We start from the raw sequence: 22962 nt of genomic DNA, 5'->3' as shown, positions 1-22962 counted from the left end.
TTAGCCTGTAGTTTAACTTTTAAGCAAACTTAAACTAAGAAGTGCAACCAACAATTAAAGCTTATAAAAACAGGAAAAACAGGTAATATCACTATAAAATAGACAGAAACAGTCGTCGAATAACACAAATGGTCGAAAAATGCAAGAAAAAATACTAAAAATCTGGAAAGTTGCTTTTTCCTTTCTCTGCTGCTCTGTGCATACTTTCCTAGTCTGGTCATCTTTCTGCATTTCTTATTCTGGGTATGGATGGCTAGGCTCGGGTAAGCTGGGGTATTACTGAAGGCTGCTGTTGCTGAAGAGACCAGGGCATTTTGACTTGGGAATATTAGACCAAAAGTCCTACTCTCTTAAGGTGGGGGTTGGAGGATGTTCACCTTTTTAAAGAGAGTGAGGGCACTGTACGGACGTTTTCCCTCCCCTGCTTTGGTGACGTCATTTAGGATATCAATCAAAGGAGGTACTACCCAGGAAACTGCTCAGCAGACCTACCAGCAATCTGCACCCTCTTTTGCAGTAAGGACTGTTGGTCATTAGCCATCCCAGGTTAGCATGACTTCCAATTATTCACCAAACTTGAAGGCAATTTTTTTTTTTGGGTGGGGTAAAAGTCTAATCTGTGGGAGTTAGCGAATCCCTGATGATGTTTTACACCATCCTTCTCCTCCACTTGCATCTTTAGTGGGAAACTTACTAGCTCAAGAGGTAGCACATTCACCTTTGGTGGAAAAGGCTGTGGGTTCTATTCCTTCACCAGAAGTTGGACTACTTTCTCAATACTGACAAAGCAATGCAACATAAATGGGGTGCCACACTCCTGAGTGCCCCACCCTCTGGATGACATGTTAAAACCAAGGTCCCACCCTCTGGATGACATGTTAAATCATGGTCCCATCTGCCAGAGTTGGCAGCAACTCAAGTGGATGTAAAAGATTCCACAGCACTTAAGAGTAGGGGAAGTTCCCCTGTGCCCAGGCCATATTTTCTCTATCAGTATGACTATGTCCCTTGAAAAGTGGCCATTGGCCTACTGGGTCTAACCCAGTCAGCAAAGTGCCAATAAATAAATAAAACTCCAGAAGGGATTGAGGGTATTTCTTCTAAATTAGGGAGCTGCATGCTGTTTTAATATAGACATTAAAAGTTGCATCTGCAGTGACAGACTCTGAGCTGAAAATCATGGGGGCAGGTAGGCTATGCTGGGCCTGATATTAAATCCGAAATGGCTGGTGTTGACAGTGGCACTAAAAGCCAAACATTTAGTGGCAGCAAAAGCAGCACCACTAATACAGCAAGCAACAGTGTCAATCAAATGCAACTATTGTAATGCAGACTCTAGGAAGCGAAGGCACAGACAAACTGCTCAAATCGATACAGCTCCCATCATTATGATCAACATCAATAGGGGCAAGGACACGGGTCTATATTATCTAATAGAAGAGGCATTACAGCGAATGCCTTTTCATCGACCCCTACAGAGTGAACCCCCAATTACGCGAATGGCCAAATCAGCAATTTTTTTCTAGGGAAAAAAATAGCTTGACCATCAGAGTGAATTTGCCCCTTTCCCCACTGTAGTGTGATCTCGGAGTTGGTATAGCTGCCCCCCACTTTGAGGTGTTGTTTCGTTTCTGGCCGGATCAGTGATTTTTTTTACACTGATTTGGCCGTTCATGTAATTCGCGGTTCGCCCTTTAGGGGTCAATGAAGAGGCATTCGCTGTAATCCCTCTTCGATTAGATAATATGGACCCAAGGACACATCCTCAGGGGTAGAATCAAATGAAGAAATTGGGGTAACAGACAGAAAACTGAAGGCAACTTATGACAACTATGAGGGATTCTCTAGTTCCCAAACAGTAAGGAAAGGGTCAGCGGAGCACTGGATCTGAGCCTCAAAAAGTCAGCCAACGTCAGAAGTGCAGGGGAAGGGGAAACGCTGGTTGTAGGTGGCCTCAAAATCTTAAGACCAGAGGATATAGCAAAAGGAATCAACACTACATCAGTGTACCCGAGGAGTCGACCCAACGACAGCAGTGTACGCAAGGAGTCGACCCAACGAGAGCAGTGTACCCAAGGAGTCGACCCAACGAGAGCAGTGTACCCAAGGAGTCGACCCAACGAGAGCAGTGTACCCAAGGAGTCGACCCAACGAGAGCAGTGTACCCAAGGAGTCGACACAACGAGAGCAGTGTATCAAACTGCCTATAACTGTACAATTTTTGAACTGGTTCATCCATAGATGAGAAATGTAGAAACCTGAATATCATATTTAGAAAGATGAGAACCCCCCACCCCACCCGATTTTTTAATACTAGTTTTGCTTGCTGGGGAGATACTGAAGGTTTTTTTTTTCCTAATCTTCAACACATTTACAAAATTCTTGACAAAACTGACATTTGTTAATATTACAAGAATCCCTTAGGCATTAACAAGCACTTAGTGTACCTCTCCTGTGGAGGAATTTTCCTCCAACACACTCAGTGATGGAAATGGTACTCTGTCAACTACATGAAGATGGCCTAGGTCCAGACAGAAGAGATGTGTGTTTGGTATAATGGTCACGGTCTTCACCTCATACACGCAATGTACAGGGTTTGATTCTGACCTCAGGTTACTTGCTGGGCTTAAAATGCCCATTCAGGGCAGGTAGCCTACAATTCACCCATGAACCTATGAGTGACTGGAAGAAAAAATGTTTCCAGTCGTGGGAGAAACCGTCCAAAACGTTAAAGGGACAGATGGGAACAGAAATATAAGCAGTTTCTATTCACAAAGCCCACGTTTTTAGTCAACAAATTAAGAGACAGCCTGGGGCTGTTTTTCCTCATCCAAGCATGAACACAACAGCGAAAATTTGGATAAGCTTGGCACCACTGTGCGATATGAATCGGAGGGGGGGGGGCAACCTAACAAGTGGTAACCATTACCACTGTGCGATATGAATCGGAGTGGGGTGGCAACCTAACAAGTGGCTTAAGTATTGGTGTCATTCAAAGGGGATCCAATGCGTGTCAGCCTGGGATGACATGCTCGACAAGCCACGATGCTTTGCTAGGGACGGCTTGCACCGGTCACCCCTGGCCTTCCGGATATTGGCAAAGGCTCTTGCCAACCCCATAGTGCCTTTTTTAGGCAAGGCTCAAAAGTCAAACCCACCTCCATAGGTATCACAAGGGATAAGAAACTAAGAGTAATGCTACTCAACGCCAGAAGTCTAAACCTCAAGATGCATGCACTCAAAACTCTCCTTACGGTGGAGAACATCGATATCTGTGCAGTAACAGAAACCTGCTTCAAGGCTCCCGAGAGCACCCCAGCACTACCAGGTTATACCTCATACCATGCTTTTCGGCCCCAAAACTTGGACCGAACCACAAAAGGAGGGGGAGTATCAATATTCGTCAAAGATACCCACACCTCCAGGTTAGTGGCACAGCACGAAGCATCAGAGATTATCCATGTGCAACTAACAGTGGGTAAAACTGCCTTCCAGTTTACAGCCTGCTACAGACCACCCTCCCAAACCCAGGAACCCCACTCAGCCTTCCTGAGAACACTGGAAAATATGAAGGTCTCTCCAAACACCATTATATTGGGCGACTTCAACTACCCAAACAGACTGGGAGCATTACTCTAGCTCCAACACCCTAGCCCAAAGGTTCCTAGAATTTCTAAACTTAAATGCTATGGAACAACTAGTTACCACTCCCACAAGAAGGGAAAACATACTGGACCTGATCATCACCAACATGGGGGCTCTATGCTCCAGACCAGAAGTGCATCCCTCAACTGGTAAGATCAGACCATAAACTAATCTCACTGGATATTCATATCCCGACCCCACCCCCTGCCCAGAAAACCACAGTGAAAAACTTCTCTAAAGCAAATTTCACACTCCTCAAAACCGAGATGGAATCCTTCAAAGCCCCCGGGCCTGTGGAAAATATGGCCCAGACCGCAGAATCCTTTACAAACGCATTATATGAACACCTTCAGGGATGCATGGATCTTGCAATCCCAAATAAAACCAAGACCCAATCCTCCAAAGGCAGGCATCCTGTCTGGTGGACCCCAGCCATAAACAAACTATACAATAGAAGGAAGAAGCTACTACATGGTAGAGCAAAATCCCAAAAAGGGAAGGCATCTCTGATCAGTATTAGCAAAAAACTACGGGCACTCATAAAATCGTCTAAGGCCAGCTTCGAGAGAAAAATTGCACAGGACACTAAGGATAATCACAAGGCTTTCTTTAGTTATGTTAGGAACCTGGGTGGGAATTCCCAGATATGCTCAGAATTAGTCCAAAATGACAAAAAATACACCGAACCCACAGACATTGCCAACATCCTAGCTGACAGGTTCAGCGCAAACTCCCCCCCCTCCCCACCAAAAGGGCAAATATCTATCCCAGCAGAATGCAGCCCCCCTGACATTTCAGATGCTCAGGTAAGAGCCGCCCTCTCCAAACCAAAAATCACAGCATCAATGGGACCAGACGGTGTCCCAGGCTGCGTCCTACATGTACTCCAAGAACAGCGAAACCCAAACATAAAACTACTGTTCAATCTCAGCCTTACAACAGGATATGTACCCCAAGAGTAGCGTAGAGCAACAGTGGTCCCTCTCCACAAAGGTGGTGCCTCAACGGATCCTGGAAACTATCGCCCCATAAGCCTGACTAGCTTGGTCTGCAAAGCTATGGAAAGGATCATCATGGACCTCATAAATAAAGATATTGGGGACCTACAGACACTGGATCCTACCCAGTTCGGCTTTGTTAAGGGCAGATCCTGCCTCTTAAACCTGATCGATTTCTTTGAAACAGTCACCAAGGCCATTGACGAGGGGAAGGTGGTCCACACAGCCTACCTGGACCTCGCAAAAGCCTTCGATACAATACCCCACTCCGGCATTTATAAACCCCTATGTCACTAGATGGGTTGCAAATTGGCTAAAGGACAGAACCCACATGGTTAGAATTGCTGAAGCCATGTCAGACTACAAACTCCAAACCAGTTACAAGTGGCGTCCCACAAGGCTCAGTCCTGGGACCTCTCTTGTTCGATATATATTTCTCGGAGGTACACAGGCCAACATGGAAGGACTGTGGCTGACCAAGTTCACAGATGACTGCAAACTAGGCGCCATAATCGACTATCCAGCTGACACAAGCATCCTACAAAAGGGCCTCATAGAAACAGACAACTGGTGCCAGAGCCATGGCCTCAAGCTAAAAGCCAAAAAGTGTATAGCCATTCCCTATGGCAAAAACAAAGTGCCCACAAATTACCACATAGGTGGTAATCCATTAAGTATGGAAGAAGTAATTAGGGACCTGGGGACCCAAGTTGATAGCAATCTCTCATTTGAAAACCACGTGGCCAAAGTGGTTAGAAAAACATTTTATATAGCCCACCTAATCATGAAGGGATTCACATCTAGATCAGGGGAGGTCATCGGGCCTCTTTACTCATCCCTCATCAGGCCCATAACTGAGTACAATGCCCCTTTTGGGATGTACCTTACCAGACACCTGCAGCAACTGGAAAGACCCCAAAAGTACCTCACCAAGAGGATCAAAGGGCTCAAACAGATGCCATATGCTGCCCGGTTAAAGAAACTCCAGCTCTACTCAGTGGCATACCGTCTGCTCAGAGGCGATCTGTGCCTGACATATAAAGCCATGTGCAACCCAGAATTAATGGACATGCTGCACCTCAGAAAATCCAAATCCCATCGAGCTACGCGCTCGAGAGACTTTAACCTCAGCACTGAAATAAATAGGACATGCTGGAGGGACAGATTCATAACCCAGAGGCTCCCTTCACTCTGGAATAAAATCCCAGTCCAGGTTAGGCAGAGTCCCTCATTGACTCTCTTCAAGAGGAATCTTGATGAGTGGATGGGCGATCGTAGGTTTACCCCGGGTATCACTTCTGTGTCACTGTTAGACAGAGGCACAGTATACTAACCTCGAAAAGGGGCATAGCAAAATTCATTTAAAATGGGTGGCGAAAGCCAAACACACTCTGGCTAGGCTTATAAATGCCCTAGGGCAGATAGCCTAGTATGACTCTATGAACCTATGAAACATTACCACTGTGCAATATGAATCAGAGGGGGGTGGCAACCTAACAAGTGGTAACCATTACCACTGTGCGATATGAATCGGAGGGGGGTGGCAACCTAACAACTGGTAACCATGACCACTGTGCGATATGAATCGGAGGGAGGGGGGGGGACCTAACAAGTGGTAACCATTACCACTGTGCAATATGAATCGGAGGGGGTTGGCAACCTAACAAGTGGTAACCATTACCACTGTACGATATGAATTGGAGGGGGGTGGCAACCTAACAAGTGGTAACCATTACCACTGTGCGATATGAATCGGAGGGGGGTAGGAACCTAACAAGTGGTAACCATTACTAGAGTGCAATATGAATCAGAGGGGGGTGGTAACCTAACAAGTGGTAACCATTACCACAGTGCGATATGAATCGCAGGGGGGTGGCAACCTAACAAGTGGTAACCATTACCACTGTGCGATATGAATCGGAGGGGGGTGGCAACCTAACAAGTGGTAACCATTACCACAGTGCGATATGAATCGGAGGGGGGTGGTAACCTAACAAGTAGTAACCATTACCACAGTGCGATATGAATCAGAGGGGGGTAGCAACCTAACAAGTGGTAACCATTACCACTGTGCGATATGAATCGGAGGGGGTGGCAACCTAACAAGTGGTAACCATTACCACTGTGCGATATGAATTGGAGGGCTAACCATTACCACTGTGCGATATGAATCGGAGGGGGATGGCAACCTAACAAGTGGTAACCATTACCACGGTGCGATATGAATCGGAGGGGGGTGGCAACCTAACAAGTGGTAACCATTACCACAGTGCGATATGAATCGGAGGGGGGTGGTAACCTAACAAGTAGTAACCATTACCACAGTGCGATATGAATCAGAGGGGGGTAGCAACCTAACAAGTGGTAACCATTACCACTGTGCGATATGAATCGGAGGGGGTGGCAACCTAACAAGTGGTAACCATTACCACTGTGCGATATGAATTGGAGGGGTAACCATTACCACTGTGCGATATGAATCGGAGGGGGATGGCAACCTAACAAGTGGTAACCATTACCACGGTGCAATATGATTCGGAGGGGGGTGGCAACCTAACAAGTGGTAACCATTACCACTGTGTGATATGAATCGGAGGGGGGTGGCAACCTAACAAGTGGTAACCATTTGAAATATTATGTCTCGCAATGCTGAGTTCTGAAATGTGGAGAATGAATGAATGAAAATCCAAACTTAAATTTACAACTGCCATGTCTTCACATTTTTTCTCCAAGGTATGGTGATACTGAAGTAAGTATACAGACGTTCAGGAGGTACTGGTGGTTTGAACCTTGGAGGATTGGGGGGGGGGGTTGCAGCCTGCACAAACAAGTTTTAAGGAGAACAATGTTTGATATTCTCTTCTCCCCTTTGTATTTGGCCACTTGCTTTGATGTTTTGGGATTCAGCATTGTGATTCCTGAAATTTTAATACATAACTAAAATCAATACTTGACCGACTTAGTTCTGCTATTAAGGAACCTTCCAGTAACAGATTCAGTCTTTCATTTTCATTATAACTGTTCTAATTATATCTCCACAATACAAAATATATATTTTTTGTAGAATTAGAAATCTCCAATCAGTAATTACTATCTACCAACCTAAAAGTTTATTCACTGCAATCTGACTTGCACAAATTGTGAACAAATCTTCACACACCATCTAATGTGTAATACAAAGAGAGAATTGCTGTGTTCCCAACATTAGTACTACACTTTGCTTCACAACAATATGTAGCAGCTCACATCAGTAAACTAATGTATAATTTCAACAAATTGTTTTTAGCCATTCAGTAACGATAGCATTAAAACGTTCATGTGGTCAGGTTCGTACTCTACTCGTTCTGAACTTCTGTGGTAGTGACCGCACGAAATGACTGATATTACAAATCTTGCATGCATATGAATAAATGTACATTAGCACATATCGCTCATCTTCGACATTATGTACTAACAAATGCTATGTACAATACATATCAGCTTATGTTTTTGTTACACAGTTTTATCATATGAAGTCTGTATTTTTTTTTTACTCCACACCGTCTGCCCAGACCTCTCAACCAATTGGGGACAAATTTCAACAGAATCAGGGACAAGTCAAGCAAAAATCAGGGACAATCAGGGACACTTTTAAAATATCAGTGCTATTAACTTGAAACATTGACAGAATCAGTGCATATGAATTAATGCACATTTTCTGAAGTAAAAGAAGTTTATAACTCTTAATTATTGTCATTATTCATTAAGTGTAATTCACTACCTTTCCTCCAAACGTCACTAGTTTTAGGAGGGATTAAGAGGGACAGAGTTAAAATTTGAGTCAAAATCAGGGATGTCCCTGAAAATCAGGGACAGTTGAGAGGTGCCTAGTCGGATCTTCACAGTTAAACAGAAATACAAATTGTGTGTTTGGCAGCACAAACAAAGGTGATTGCTAATAAACTTCATTAACTGACAAGTTTACAGTGAGATCACTAAACAATCATTATCTGTGACAATATGAAAGACCAGACTGCAGCAGTTTTTAAGGACAGTGACAAGATGGTGAATCAGCAAGGATGTGGGCTTAGTTTAGCTCAGTCTATGGCAAAACACCATATTAGTAAGACAAAACTTTCTGGCACAAAGTCAGCAGTTGTCAAGACGCTCAACTGCGAGAGAGAAAAATAACACAACAAATGATTTGAAACCCTTGTGTAACCTACTTCTTGTTCTTGAAGCAATTTGGGTAACAAAAAAATGCACTCTCACAAAGTGAAAAGTGCAACTCTGTCAAAGACAAATATTCTAGATAAAAACATCACAATAAAACATTTACAATGGTAGAAAAAAGGCAAATAATTACACCTGGAAAATATTTAAATATTTCTTATATATACACATATACAGACACACCCATGTATACATGCACGCACAGACACACACACCCATGTATACACGCACGCACACCCACGTATAAGAACAGATAAAAAGTTAAATCATAGGCAGCAGGGGTGAAAATTCAATTCTAGACAATTGTGACACTGATGCTATAAAGCAGCATAAATGATAAACAGATTGTAATTTAGAATAGCAGAAACTTTGTCAATGAACACATCTTAGATAAATGAAGTAATCTGGGTAAACCACACACAAATTAACTACTTTTGTATCACAGAAAGGCATGGTGTTACATGTTATCAAATGTAATCTTAGAATTAAAAGATTAACACACTGCAGCACACAAAACATACAAGGAATGCACAACAGAGCACACAGAACGTGCAACAAAAGTGCATACAGCATATGCAAAACAAGCTAGAAAACCACTCGGCCCAAAGCACAAACATGTAAATGGTCACCATTTCACACTTCAAAGCAAAATGCATAACTTCATACTCCCAGCAGCATAAAGTATGTTACAAGTGCATGGTCACACCCCCAGAAGCACAAAAATGCACAAATGGACATACGCCATTAGGTATGTCTCAAGAGTCCCAATAGGCTCATCTAGAAAATGAAGCATGCTCCGTAGTCCAGACACTTACGTTGATGTGATCGTGCGGAACCGCTCCTGACCAGCAGTGTCCCATATCTGCAGTTTCACCTTCTCTCCATTTATATCTACTGTCCGAATTTTGAAATCAACACCAATTGTGGTGATGTAACTACCTGCAGGAAAGAATGCACACTGAAGAAATTCTGTTTTCCTGAAAACAATCAACACAAACAGAACTTTGAGACATACAATAATATAACAGCAGCAAACAGCCAAATAAGGCTGTACATTTCAGCCATTTACGTTTACTTTGCTTTCTTACTGCTGACCTCCCTACAAATGTACCATCATCTAGCTATGTGCACTCTTTTGTTAGCGTTTCAGCCTCCACCCGTGCAGCGTGGTGACCTCCCTACAAATGTACATGTCTAGCTATGTGCACTCTTTTGTTAGCGTTTCAGCCTCCACCCGTGCAGCGCGGTGACCTCCCTACAAATGTACATGTCTAGCTATGTGCACTCTTTTGTTAGTGTTTCAGCCTCCACCCGTGCAGCGCGGTGACCTCCCTACAAATGTACCAACGTCTAGCTATGTGCACTCTTTTGTTAGTGTTTCAGCCTCCACCCGTGCAGCACGGTGACCTCCCTACAAATGTACATGTCTAGCTATGTGCACTCGTTTGTTAGTGTTTCAGCCTCCACCAGTGCAGCGCGATGACCTCCCTACAAATGTACATGTCAAGCTATGTGCACTCTTTTGTTAGTGTTTCAGCCTCCACCAGTGCAGCACAATGCATTCCTTAGTCCTTCGCCTCCTAAAAATGTACTTGCATAACATTTTCAGTTTCCTCTCTTCCAGAAAAAAAAAATCGACTATCAAATGTTGCCCAACTATCTCTACAGCACAGGGATATAGTCTTAAGCTGTATAAGGCATTCCAGCCTGGGGCCCCATGCCTCATACAGCAGAATTAAAACCTTTGTTTTCCTTAATTGAGAGCTACAGACCACTGAAATGTTAGCGCATAGCCAAATCTCCATTTTCAAAAACAACAGTGCTACCAAAAGGTGCTGGGAGGTCTGTGTAAAACCCCCACCTAAACAAGCCTATCTCTGGATACACTGAAAGTGAAGACTGTACAGTTAGATAAGGACATTACAAGGTATTCTAATCTTGGGAGGCATGTCAGTTAACACGGCTGGCTAAGGGCGGCGCGTCCGTTAACACGGCTGGCTAAGGGCGGCGCGTCCGTTAACACGGCTGGCTAAGGGCGGCGTCCGTTAACACGGCTGGCTAAGGGCGGCGCGTCCGTTAACACGGCTGGCTAAGGGCGGCGCGTCCGTTAACACGGCTGGCTAAGGGCGGCGCGTCCGTTAACACGGCTGGCTAAGGGCGCGTCCGCTAACACGGCTGGCTAAGGCGGCGCGCCCGCTAACACGGCTGGCTAAGGGCGGCGCGTCCGTTAACACGGCTGGCTAAGGGCGGCGCGTCCGTTAACACGGCTGGCTAAGGGCGGCGCGTCCGCTAACACGGCTGGCTAAGGGCGGCGCGTCCGTTAACACGGCTGGCTAAGGGCGGCGCCGTTAACACGGCTGGCTAAGGGCGGCGCGTCCGTTAACACGGCTGGCTAAGGCGGCGCGTCCGCTAACACGGCTGGCTAAGGGCGGCGTCCGCTAACACGGCTGGCTAAGGGCGGCGCGTCCGTTAACACGGCTGGCTAAGGGCGGCGCGTCCGTTAACACGGCTGGCTAAGGGCGGCGCGTCCGTTAACACGGCTGGCTAAGGGCGGCGCGTCCGTTAACACGGCTGGCTAAGGCGGCGCGTCCGTTAACACGGCTGGCTAAGGGCGGCGCGTCCGCTAACACGGCTGGCTAAGGCGGCGCGTCCGTTAACACGGCTGGCTAAGGGCGGCGCGTCCGTTAACACGGCTGGCTAAGGGCGGCGCGTCCGTTAACACGGCTGGCTAAGGGCGGCGCGTCCGTTAACACGGCTGGCTAAGGGCGGCGCGTCCGTTAACACGGCTGGCTAAGGGCGGCGCGTCCGTTAACACGGCTGGCTAAGGGCGGCGCGTCCGTTAACACGGGTGGCTAAGGGCGGCGCGTCCGTTAACACGGCTGGCTAAGGGCGGCGCGTCCGTTAACACGGCTGGCTAAGGGCGGCGCGTCAGTTAACACGGCTGGCTAAGGGCGGCGCGTCCGTTAACACGGCTGGCTAAGGGCGGCGCGTCCGTTAACACGGCTGGCTAAGGGCGGCGCGTCCGTTAACACGGCTGGCTAAGGGTGGCACGTCCGTTAACATGGCTGGCTAAGGGTGGCACGTCCGTTAACACGGCTGGCTAAGGGTGGCACGTCCGTTAACAACTGGCTAGGGGTGGCACGTCCGTTAACACGGCTGGCTAGGGGTGGCACGTCCGTTAACACTGTTGGCTAAGGGTGGCATGTCTACCTCTGCTGGCTAAGGGTGGCACGTCCTTTAACTGCTGGCGTAGGGTGGCACGTCCTTTAACACTGCTGGCATAGGTTGGCACATCTTTTAACACGACTGGCACAGGGTGGCACATCCTTTAACATGGCTGGCATAGGGTGGCACATCTAACTCTGCTGGCTAAGGGTGGCACATCCTTTAACATGGCTGGCATAGGGTGGCACATCTAACTCAGCTGGCTAAGGGTGGCACGTCCTTTAACTCAGCTGGCTAAGGGTGGCACATCCTTTAACTCTGCTGGCTAAGGGTGGCATGTCCTTTAACACTGCTGGCTAAAGGTGGCAAATCCTTTAACACTGCTAAGGGTAACACTGCTGGCTAAAGGTGGCAAATCCTTTAACACTGCTAAGGGTGACACTGCTGGCCAAGGGTGGCATGTCCTTTAACACGGCTGGATAAGGGTGGCACATCCTTTAACACAGCTGGATAAGAGTGGCATGTCCTTTAACACAGCTGGCCAAGGGTGGCATGTCTAAAATGGCTGGCCAAGGGTGGCACGTCCTTTAACACGGCTGGCTAAGGGTGGCACGTCCTTTAACAGTGCTAAGGGTGGCGTGTCATTTAACACGGCTGGCCAAGGGTGGCACGTCCTTTAACACGGCTGGCCAAGGGTGGCACGTCCTTTAACACGGCTGGCCAAGGGTGGCACGTCCTTTAACACGGCTGGCCAAGGGTGGCACGTCCTTTAACACGGCTGGCCAAGGGTGGCACGTCCTTTAACACTGCTGGCTAAGGGTGGCACGTCCTTTACCACTGCTAAGGGTGGCACATCCTTTAACTTTGCTGGCTAAGGGTGACACATCCTTTAACTTTGTTGGCTAAGGGTGGCAAGTCCTTTAACTCTGCTGAATAAGGGTGTTACGTCCTTTAACACTGCTGGATAAGGGTGGCACGTCCTTTAACACGGCTGGCTAAGGGTGGCATGTCCTTTAACATTAAGGGTGGCGTGTCTTTTAACATTGCTGGCTAAGGGTGGCATGTCCTTTAACACTGCTGGCCAAGAGTGGAGTGTCCTTTAACACTGCTGGCAAAGGGTGGCGTGTCCTTTAACATGGCTGGCTAAGGGTGGCACGTCCTTTAACACGGCTGGCTAAGGGTGGCACATCCTTTAACACGGCTGGCTAAGGGTGGCACGTCCTTTAACACGGCTGGCTAAGGGTGGCACGTCCTTTAACACGGCTGGCTAAGGGTGGTGTGTCCTTCAACACTGTTGGATAATGGTAGTGTGTCCTTTAACATTGCTGGATAAGGGTGGTGTGTCCTTTAACATTGTTGGCTAAGGGTGGCATGTCCTTTACTACTGCTGGCTAAAGGTGGCAAATCCTTTAGCACTGCTAAGAGTGGCACGTCTAACTCTGCTGGCTAAGGGTGGCGTGTCCTTTAACACTGCTGGATAAGGGTGGTGTGTCCTTTAACATTGCTGGATAAGGGTGGTGTGTCCTTTAACACTGCTGGATAAGGGTTGTGTGTCCTTTAACACTGCTGGATAAGGGTGGTGTGTCCTTTAACACTGCTGACTAAGATTTTGTTCGAAGCAGGTCTTGGTATTACCATGCAGTGCAGCTGATCCCATTGCTAATTTAGCTTCTAGTTTGCCACAGTTTTAACTCAAGCTCATCCAAAGTGACTTCATACTTTGAATCTATGCATGGATTAGATTTTCACTAGAAAAGCAATCCAAGACATTCACAGTCCAGTTTAATTTCTCTAAATGACAAACAAGAAATTAGTACACCACTAGCCTAAGTATCACCCCAGAAATACCATAGATATCCAAGCTAAACCAAATAAATGCGTCAAAAACATCTGTCATCCTCTCCACTATGTCAACTGCAAATCATGTCAACGTATGAGCAGCAGAGTCTCATCAGTACCTTGCGTATGACAGGACTGGGAAGAAGACAGAGGTACAAAAGATGAACTGGTTACATCTATGTCTAGCGCAAACTGTTGCCTCAAGACTCTGGCACAGTGCTATACAATAAACGTTTAGCAAAGCTGAAAATATAGGTAGGCCCTGAAACTATCTGATAAATAAGGAATTGGCTAGAATTCTGAATATGTCCTAAATGCAGTCTGCAAAACTAACATCTAGTCTGGGCAACACATCAAGCAGTCTTCTGGCCAGTACCAAACACAGACTTGCAGATTCTTTCTTAAAGATATTCAGTCTTAGTCTCACCACCAGATGTGTGTCTGAGACATGGCAAATGCTCACATTAGTACCCACACACTAATGTGGCCTTAACACTAAAATACGGAGGATGCTCACACTAGTATCATACACTAATGTGGCCCTAACACAGACAAGGAGAATGCTCACTAGTCTCCTACACAATCATGGCCCTAACACTGAGATACACATGATGATCACACTAGTACCCATACAGTAATGTGGCCTTAACACAGTCACAGAGGATACTCACACAAGTCTCAAACTAATGTGGCCCTAACACTGCCACGAAAGATGCTCACACTAGTACCCATACACTAATGTGGCACTGACACGAAAGATGCTCACACTAGTACCCATACACTAATGTGGCCCTAACACAGATATGGAGAATGCTCACACTAGTCTCATACATTATCGTGGCCCTAACACTGAGATGCAGGATGCTCACACCAGTACCCATACACTAATGTGGCCCTAACGCTGAGACATGTTGGATGCTCACAATAGTATCCATACACGAACGCGGCCCTAACACAGTCATGGAGGATGCTCAAACTAGTCCCATACAATAACATGGCCTTTATGCAGACACACAGGATGCTAACATCAGTACCCATACACTAACATGGGCCTAACACTGGCCACAGGAAACAGAAACATTAGTCTTGCCAGTATTATTCATAAAGAATTGCACTTCATGGAATGCTCAGATTATGCTCCAAAACTGGAAAAAGACAAACTTAAGATTTTTTGTGACATCTGAAAGGTACTTAAGCTTTTGTTAAGCACCCCTTACTGCTGATGAGATTGGGTTTCGTGCTAGGGGTTAACAGAGGTTTTCAAAGCTGGTAAAACAATTTACATTCCTACAAATTTAAAGTAACTGGCAGTATATGGAGTAGATAAAGCTCTATCCACCATAAAGACGTAGGTTTGAGTCTCACCAATCATAGGTTCACATTACGCTGTTGATCAAGTGGATCATTTGTAGCCTAGCAAACAATCCCACCTACTTCCCAAGACATGAATTAATAACAGACCCAACCTAATTTCTGCATCTTTCTAGAAAGAGGGGCCAAACCAAGTCATGTACTCAAAAATGGCCATCCAGTTGTCCAGGTGATGCTTAAAAAGGGTTATAGAGCTACTCGACTTTTAAGGGGTCTACGTTTTAAGCAGGTATTCTCTGTGAAAGACATACAGCCTTCTAACATGTCAATGTTTAGGTCATTTAGGGTGATAGTAGTTTTGTGAATGCGTAAGACTTCACAAAGCACCAGATATTTCAAGCCTCAGTAGGCAAAGCAGACTTCTCCTTTCAACAGTCGGTATGAAATGAAAAAGTGCGAGTGCTTTAATGCAGTCAAGGTAACTCAAGTAGAATATGGCCCAGATTTTTTTGGTAAGGAAATTTTGTGGTCTCTCAAACTGGGTTATATGGCTGCCAAGTACATACCAAAGAGGGCACTATATTTTATTATTTGCTTAGTAACAGAAGAGAAAAAGAGGAAGATGACGTCCTGGGATCTATAGGATACCTCTGCTGATTAGGTTGCCTATTGAAAAAGATTTCCTAACAGTGGTAACATGGCAGACAGAGGATAGTTCATTGCAAGTCAAGTTACCCAAGTCTTCAATGACCATTTAATTTTTAGGTAGATTATGGCTATGTGACAGATGCACTCATGACCAGGGTTTCAAAAGGATACAATGCTGCATATTCTGACATTTAGTTTGAGACCATGGTCCAAGCACCACTTATCAACATGAATGATGCTTCCTAGATGACACAGATCATCTTGCGTATTTATGACCGAAATAAGTTTGCAGTTGTCTGCAAACGTCTTACACATCAGCTTTTGGTGTCTGCTTTATCATCAGAGAATTGGACATCAAAGAGGAGTGGCTCCAGAACTGATCCTTGAGGGACACTGCTGGTAACAACTCTACCATTTAAGAGTTTGCCTGCAATACTAACAGACTGGGTTCTGTTGATAAGCCACTTTGATATTCAGAGAGTAATACAGGCTAATCCAAATAAATGTAAATGCCCATCAATGATGCTACAGTGAAGAATGGTAAAGGCGTTGACCAAATCTAGGAATGCCATGTAAACGTAAAAAAATTAAACAAGTCACTTATGAATTAAACTCTGATAAATTCTACCAGGATCAAGCAGCAGGCTCTACCTTTAACAAACCCAAACTGGTACAGGTCAGGATGTTGAAGACTGCCCATTTCCTTGATTATGAGTGGCCAAAATTGTAGATCAGTGTGTGATGTACCTTTAAGAAGCATTCCAGTCAGTGGGCACTTGTATACAAGTACTGAGCACATGCAAGCAAGAGTGCTATTTTTAGTGAGCTGCCAGAGTGAATGCGTGTGTGTGTGTGTGTGTGTGTGTGTGTGTGTGTGTGTGTGTGTGTGTGTGTGTGTGTGTGTGTGTGTGTGCGTGTGTGCGCGCGCAGTTGTCAGTCAATTTGTTTAAGTTTAATGTTCCAGTCATCTATTCCTGATGTATTTGTGTGTAATAAACTACTTTAATGAACACCCAAGCCTCATCATCTTATTTAGATACACAAGACGTGTGACATGGTGTCAGAAGTGGGATGCAGAGTCAAGACATTGAGGCACACAGTTAGAAATGGAGGAATATACAGAGTGGATCATCAGAAGCTCAAATTACTCACAAACAAGTCAGAAACAAATTTCCGGGTACTAAAACTTGTTTAAATGATTTTTTTATGCAAAAAATACAAAACAAAGCATTCAAAACAAATTTCTAATTAAACAAAATGTCCACAACTGGAAGTCGAAAATGAAAATTTCAGGAGTCGGCTGACCGGCACTTGCGAACTGCTTCAGCTTCGGGCACCACACGGCAAGAAAGACTGATGTAATGGCGTCGGCTGCATGTTTCATACCCCTGACGACCTGACATCATGGAAGAAGGGACAGCAACCGACGCAGGACCCAAGACTTTGTTAATCAGGCCGACTGAGGGCAACCTGCAAGCAGATAACCCAAATGTAATGACTGCAACAGTGAAACACGAAGAACATCCACACTATAAGTCAGTAAGAATTTGGTGGTTCCTAGTGCTAAGAACAAAGCAGTAAAACCTCAACTCCTAAAAAGCATTTCTCCTAGACGTTCTACTTTAAGACCAACAAACCTTTGAACAGGTTGAAAGAGATAGTGAGGATGCAGACAGCAAAAGGATTTGATTGAACTGGACTTGTGAAACATTTGTGTGAAGAACAGAGATTGCACATCATGGAATCACAGGGAATGGAACTTAGGTGCAATCGGAGATATTTATCACTGGTGTCCGAGCCAGTGTTACAGCATCTTGCCTGTAATGGAGAGACTAATTTTCACAGTGCGTTGTCCAATGTTCCTGTTTCAGAGAAAATTTCATCATCTGTTCCTGTTCCTGAAAGTATCCCTGAATGTCCTGAAGTAGAACATTCCCCAGTGACTGTCCCTGTTGCTAAACCCGGTACTAATTATTACATTACGAGGTCAGGTCCTGTCTCAAGACCTAATCCTAGATACATAGCAACCTGGACATGATTATTGTTGTTTATTATTGTCTGTATAATTTGAATACCTATTCGACTGTCACTGTTATTGCAAGATAGATTAGTCAAAGATGGAGGATGCAGATCAGGACCCTGCATACCATAGTCACAGCAATTTACCACTAAGCCATCTGTGTGATGTACCTTTAAGAAGCATTCCAGTCAGTGTGCATGTGCATATAAGTACTGAGGTCGTGCAAGAGTGCCATTTTGAGTGGGCAGCCAGAGTGAAAGCATGTATGTGTATGGTAGTCTGTCAGTTAGTTCAAGTTTAATGTTCCATCCCGATGTGTTTATGTGTAATAAATTACTTAGACGAACACCCAAGCCTCAACGTCTTATTTAGATGCACGAGTGACAATGTTCACTACTGTTTTAATGATAATACCAGTAAAGCTGACAAGTTTATAGTAGTCTGTATCACCTGCATCAGTCACAGCCCCCCACCCCCTTTTGTGGACTGGGATGACTACAACAGTTCTCCAAAATTATAGCAAAAATCCAGTGGAAAGACAGACTGAACACATTAAAAAAAAAAAAAAAAAAAAAAAAGAGTAGTCTTCCTCATGGCAAATGGTGCCAACAAGAAGACAACTTGACAAATTGCTAGAGCCCATGAAGGTAGTGTTGTTAGCCTTGAAAGGATTACTTAGGACTTGCTCTGAGATGGTTTGAGGGGATGGCTAAAGCCGTGAGAAATTTTAGGGAGATATGGGAGTAAAGTTGGGAGGGTAAAGTCTATAATCACAACCAACTTTAGTGTTGGCATCCATGTCAAGAACACATCTCTCTCGCGTTTCACTCTCAAAAGGGAGTTTCTTACACACCTCTCAAGTGTCCAGATGTTTGCCTTATATTTTTGGTCTGTTTCTCAAAGTTGTGGTGTCTGGCAAATCATTGATGGCGGAAATCACTAAATAATGACACACGTTTCATTTTCAGACTTTATACCCTTCAAAACATACATGCTGACACGACATCATATGTTCTAGCAACCTTTTATGTTTGTAAGTGCACTGTTTAAAATCTGACCCTATTTTTGGGCATTTGTCCTTCCATTACTTTTGTCTTTGTTCAGATTTCTTGTGCACACAGGTTGCGAGATATGACATTAGCGTCTCCAAAACAAACTGGTTGTGGCTGGAGACCAGATCCTAATCTTCTACATTATGGATATATGCAACCTACAGTCCTCCAACCAAAACCAATACGGCTTTGTAAAAGTTAAGTTCATTTTACGAAATCTTCTGGGCTTCTTTGAAAAGCAACGTGCTGGATAATGGCCAAATGGTACACGGTGCAAACCTGGACCCAGGCAAGGCCTTTGACACTGTTCAACTAGCTGGTATAACAGACTTACCAGTCTAAATATTAACCATTTTGTAACCTGTCAAGAGCAGTGCGCCTCACAGACAAAACATCAGAGTTGGGGTGCACTTTCTTCGAAAAGAACTGGCACCAGTGGTGCCAAAGGGGGTCAATTTTAGCATATACTTTGCTGATGTCAGAGTTAATGTGAAGCGTCTCTGGCTAACAAAGCATACAGATGAGTGCAAACTTTGTGCTGTTATCAACTCTGCAGCCGAAAGCATTATCATGTAAGAGCACCTAACATCCAGCAAAACCTACTGTCAACACCCTAGACTAAAGCACAACACAAAAAATACACACCATCATACTTCACTCTTTGGGGAAACAAGACCACCTAACAAAGATGACACCGTCACAGACCTAGCAATGCTACCAAAGAATTAACTTTTCTTATCATCATCAATATTAAACCACAACTTCATGGAATGACATAGGTACACATTAACCACTCACACCAACATTACATAAACTGCTTGAGGACTTCCAAGATGGCTGCACATTGCAGCTTAATTCTTGCTCTCCCACTGTGAAAACAAACTCAGAAAAGAAAGCCAGTGGACTTGCATTTCTGAGTAAATTTCAGTAACTGGCTAGTAAGTTCACCACCTGGGTGCCAGGAAAAAAGAAAAAGAAAATCAGCTAAAAGAAAAAAAGAAAAAACACCGACTGGAAAGAGTACTGCAGCTGTTCAGCAAAAAGCAGTGCAAGCTCCTCCCATGACTTCCAGTAAACTAGTGGAAATTATAAGACTACTGCACATGCACCTGCTGAAAATAAACCACACACTGATGGAGTATATCAACTCAAACAACAAAAGTCTGGAAAAATGGAAGAAGCTTTTAAACAGATATTCAGATGAGGTGATAAAAAATGCACAAAAGCACAGGTCAAAATGAGGGAAAGGCTGTCTGAATGAGACTGCATAAGAAGAGATGTTTCAAAAAATAACAGAATTAGAGGACAGCATAATTAGGGAAAACCTGAGATTTTCTGGTTTACCAGAAACATTGGAAGGAACAGACTGTATTCATTTTATGAAAACACAGATAAAGCAGCTGGACTAATATGCTACAGCAGGAGGTAACTGAAAAGGCACATTATGTGCATGCTCCAAACCTGGCCATAAGAAAGCAACTTACACCTTTAATAGTAAAGATGCAATCTTACTAACAGAAGCAGTTGATTCTGATAAAACTGTGGCAGAAGGACAAAGAACTAAAAGTAGGACACAGCAGAGTGTTTGTGGAGAATGATTACTCACTATACACCAGGAAGAAGAGGAGTAAATGTATTCCACTGTTCAGGGAATGTTGAGAAGTCGGCATGAGATTCAAACTGCTGTACCCAATTGTCTTTAAAATATTCTTTCCTGGAGGGACACAATCATTTTTTGATGCAGTACATGCTAAAGAGAAACTAGAAAAGTTTGCCCAACAGAAAGTGAGCTGGGAAAAGTACAGTTCTGTACACTTACCATAAATGTAGATGTTCGAGTGTATTCACTGTTGCAGTCATTACATTTGGGTAATCCTGCTGGCAGGTTGCCCTCAGCCGGCCTGAATTCCAAAGTCTTGGGTCCTGCGTCGGCTGCTGTCGCCCCTTCCCTGACGTCAGGTGTATAAAAGCAGCAGCAGACGCCATTTTCTTCAGTTTTTCTTGCCCCAGATGTCAGGTGCCCCCTAAAAGGGTAGCCAATCTATATATATATATATATATATATATATATATATATATATATATATATATATATGTAAATGCACCAAAATAAATTTTACCTTCATCTATAAGCAAATACACCACATAGGTTGTATAAATCAGAGAAGGAAAGATAAGATCCATAGAAAAAAGGAGGAATGGTGGGTGAGTAACCTGGACTGCAACAGTGAATACACTCCAACATCTACATTTATGGCAAGTGTACACAACTGTACTATGTTCTTCGTGTTTCACTGCTGCAGTCATTACATTTGGGTAGAGTTCCAAAGCTAAGGTTGGGAGGCTGGAGCTAACCAGCATTAGCAGCGGCTAAGAGGCGTTGCAGAACTGCAGAGGTAAAGCCTGCCCTGGATTTAGAGTAGAGTGGAAGAAGATAATGCTTTGTGAAGGTGTGAACTGAACTCCAAGTAGCTGCCTCTAAAATGTCTCTGGTAGGTACTCCCCTGAGGAAGGCTGCTGAAGTGGCTGCAGCTCTGGTGGAATGTGGCCTAATGCCCTTAGGCACTGGCTTGCCATGGTGTAAGTAGCAGAAATGAATGCAGTGGCCTATCCACTTGGAAACAGTCTGCTTTGAAATAGCCTTTCCTTGTGATCCTGCAGCATATGCCACTAGTAATTGCTCTGTCTTCCTGAAAGCTTTGGTTCTGTCCAAGTAGAATCTAAGCTGTGTACATCCAAAGAATGCAGAATTCTCTCTTGTTCTGTGGATTTGGGTAAAAAGCTGGCAGATGAATAGTTTGGTTTAGAGCCACACTGGACACCACTTTGGGCATAAATGTTGGGTTTGTCTGCAGAGAGACCCCGTCTGGATAAAAAATGATAAAAGGTTTCACAACCATGAACGCCTGTAGCTCTGAAACCAGTCTTGCAGAAGTAATTGCTAGGAGCAGTGCTGTTTTCCAAGATAAAAAATTAAAATCAGCTGTAGCAGCTGGCTCAAAAGGAGGCAGGGTGAGCTTTTCCAAGACATGGTTAAGGTCCCATGCAGGTACTGGTAGTCTCCTTGGAGGCCTTAAATTTTTGGCTCCTCTGAGGTATTGCCTTAATAAAGGATGAGAAAAAAGTGGTGGCTCTGTATTGTAATGAGCCGAAATGGCAGAGGCATGAATTTTAATTGATGAAAAAGATAGGCCTTTGTCCAGCATCTCAGTCAAGTACTGTAAAATCGGAGGAATATTTGGTGCTGCTGTATCAGTTCCTTATGCCTGGTTCCAGGCACAGAATCTCTTCCATTTTCCAGCATAAGACTTTCTAGTACTAGGTCTTCTGGCTTCCAGAATGACATCCATCACAGCTTTACTGAGAGGTGTTTTTTGTAGGACTACATTATCCGCCATGCTGCCAAGTTTAATGTCCTGAGTTGGCTGTGCAGGATCTGATTGTTTTTCTGGAAGAGTAGTAGAGGTGTTTGAGGTAAGGTCCAAGCTGGGTATAGAGATAGGTTTCTTAGTACTGGATACCAGTACTGGCACGGCCAGTCTGGGGCAATCAGTGCCATCTTTGGCTTTTCCTGTCTGACCTTAAGGAGCACCTTGGGGAGGAGAGACAGTGGAGGAAAGGCATATACTGAAAGCTTTTTCCAGCTGAAAGATAGGGCGTCCACTTTCCATGCTTGCCTGTGATAAGTCCTTGTGCAGAATCTTTTTAGTTGGTAATTGAGAGGGGAGGCAAATAGATCTATGTTTGGGCATCCCCATTTCCTTATCATGCTGAAGACTTGTATATCCAGGTGCCACTCGTGGGGATCCATGAAGTTTCTGCTTAGTTCATCTGCCAGAGTATTTTCCTTTCCTGGCAGGAATTGTGCCTACAGATGAACTTGGTAAGTCAAAGCTGTGTCCCACAAGGTCATGGCTAGTCTGCAAAGGGGGTACTAATGTCTGCCCCCCTGCTTGTTTATATACCACATGACCGTGGTGTTGTCTGTCTTTATCAGTAGTTGTCCCAGATGAAGTAGGTCCTTGAAGGCTGTCAGGGCATTTTGAACAGCTAACATCTCTTTTTGATTGAT

General features: G+C 44.6%; 1 protein-coding gene across 1 annotated transcript in view; it reads right to left on the bottom strand.

The window, feature by feature from the left end:
* Positions 1-22962, bottom strand: part of LOC122814082 (ras-related protein Rab-35-like) — a 1100536-nt gene that overhangs the window by 553578 nt on the left and 523996 nt on the right. Inside the window, exon 3 of the mRNA XM_044086695.1 lies at positions 9671-9794. Coding sequence (XP_043942630.1) covers positions 9671-9794 — 124 coding nt within the window. The remainder of the gene's footprint in view (positions 1-9670; positions 9795-22962) is intronic.

Source organism: Protopterus annectens, chromosome 10.part0, assembly GCF_019279795.1.
Source record: "Protopterus annectens isolate FY-2018-M chromosome 10.part0, PAN1.0, whole genome shotgun sequence".
In the NCBI taxonomy this organism is placed as follows: domain Eukaryota; kingdom Metazoa; phylum Chordata; order Ceratodontiformes; family Protopteridae; genus Protopterus; species Protopterus annectens.
Note: the sequence above shows the minus strand (reverse complement) of the source record. Positions and strands in the feature narration are given on the sequence as shown.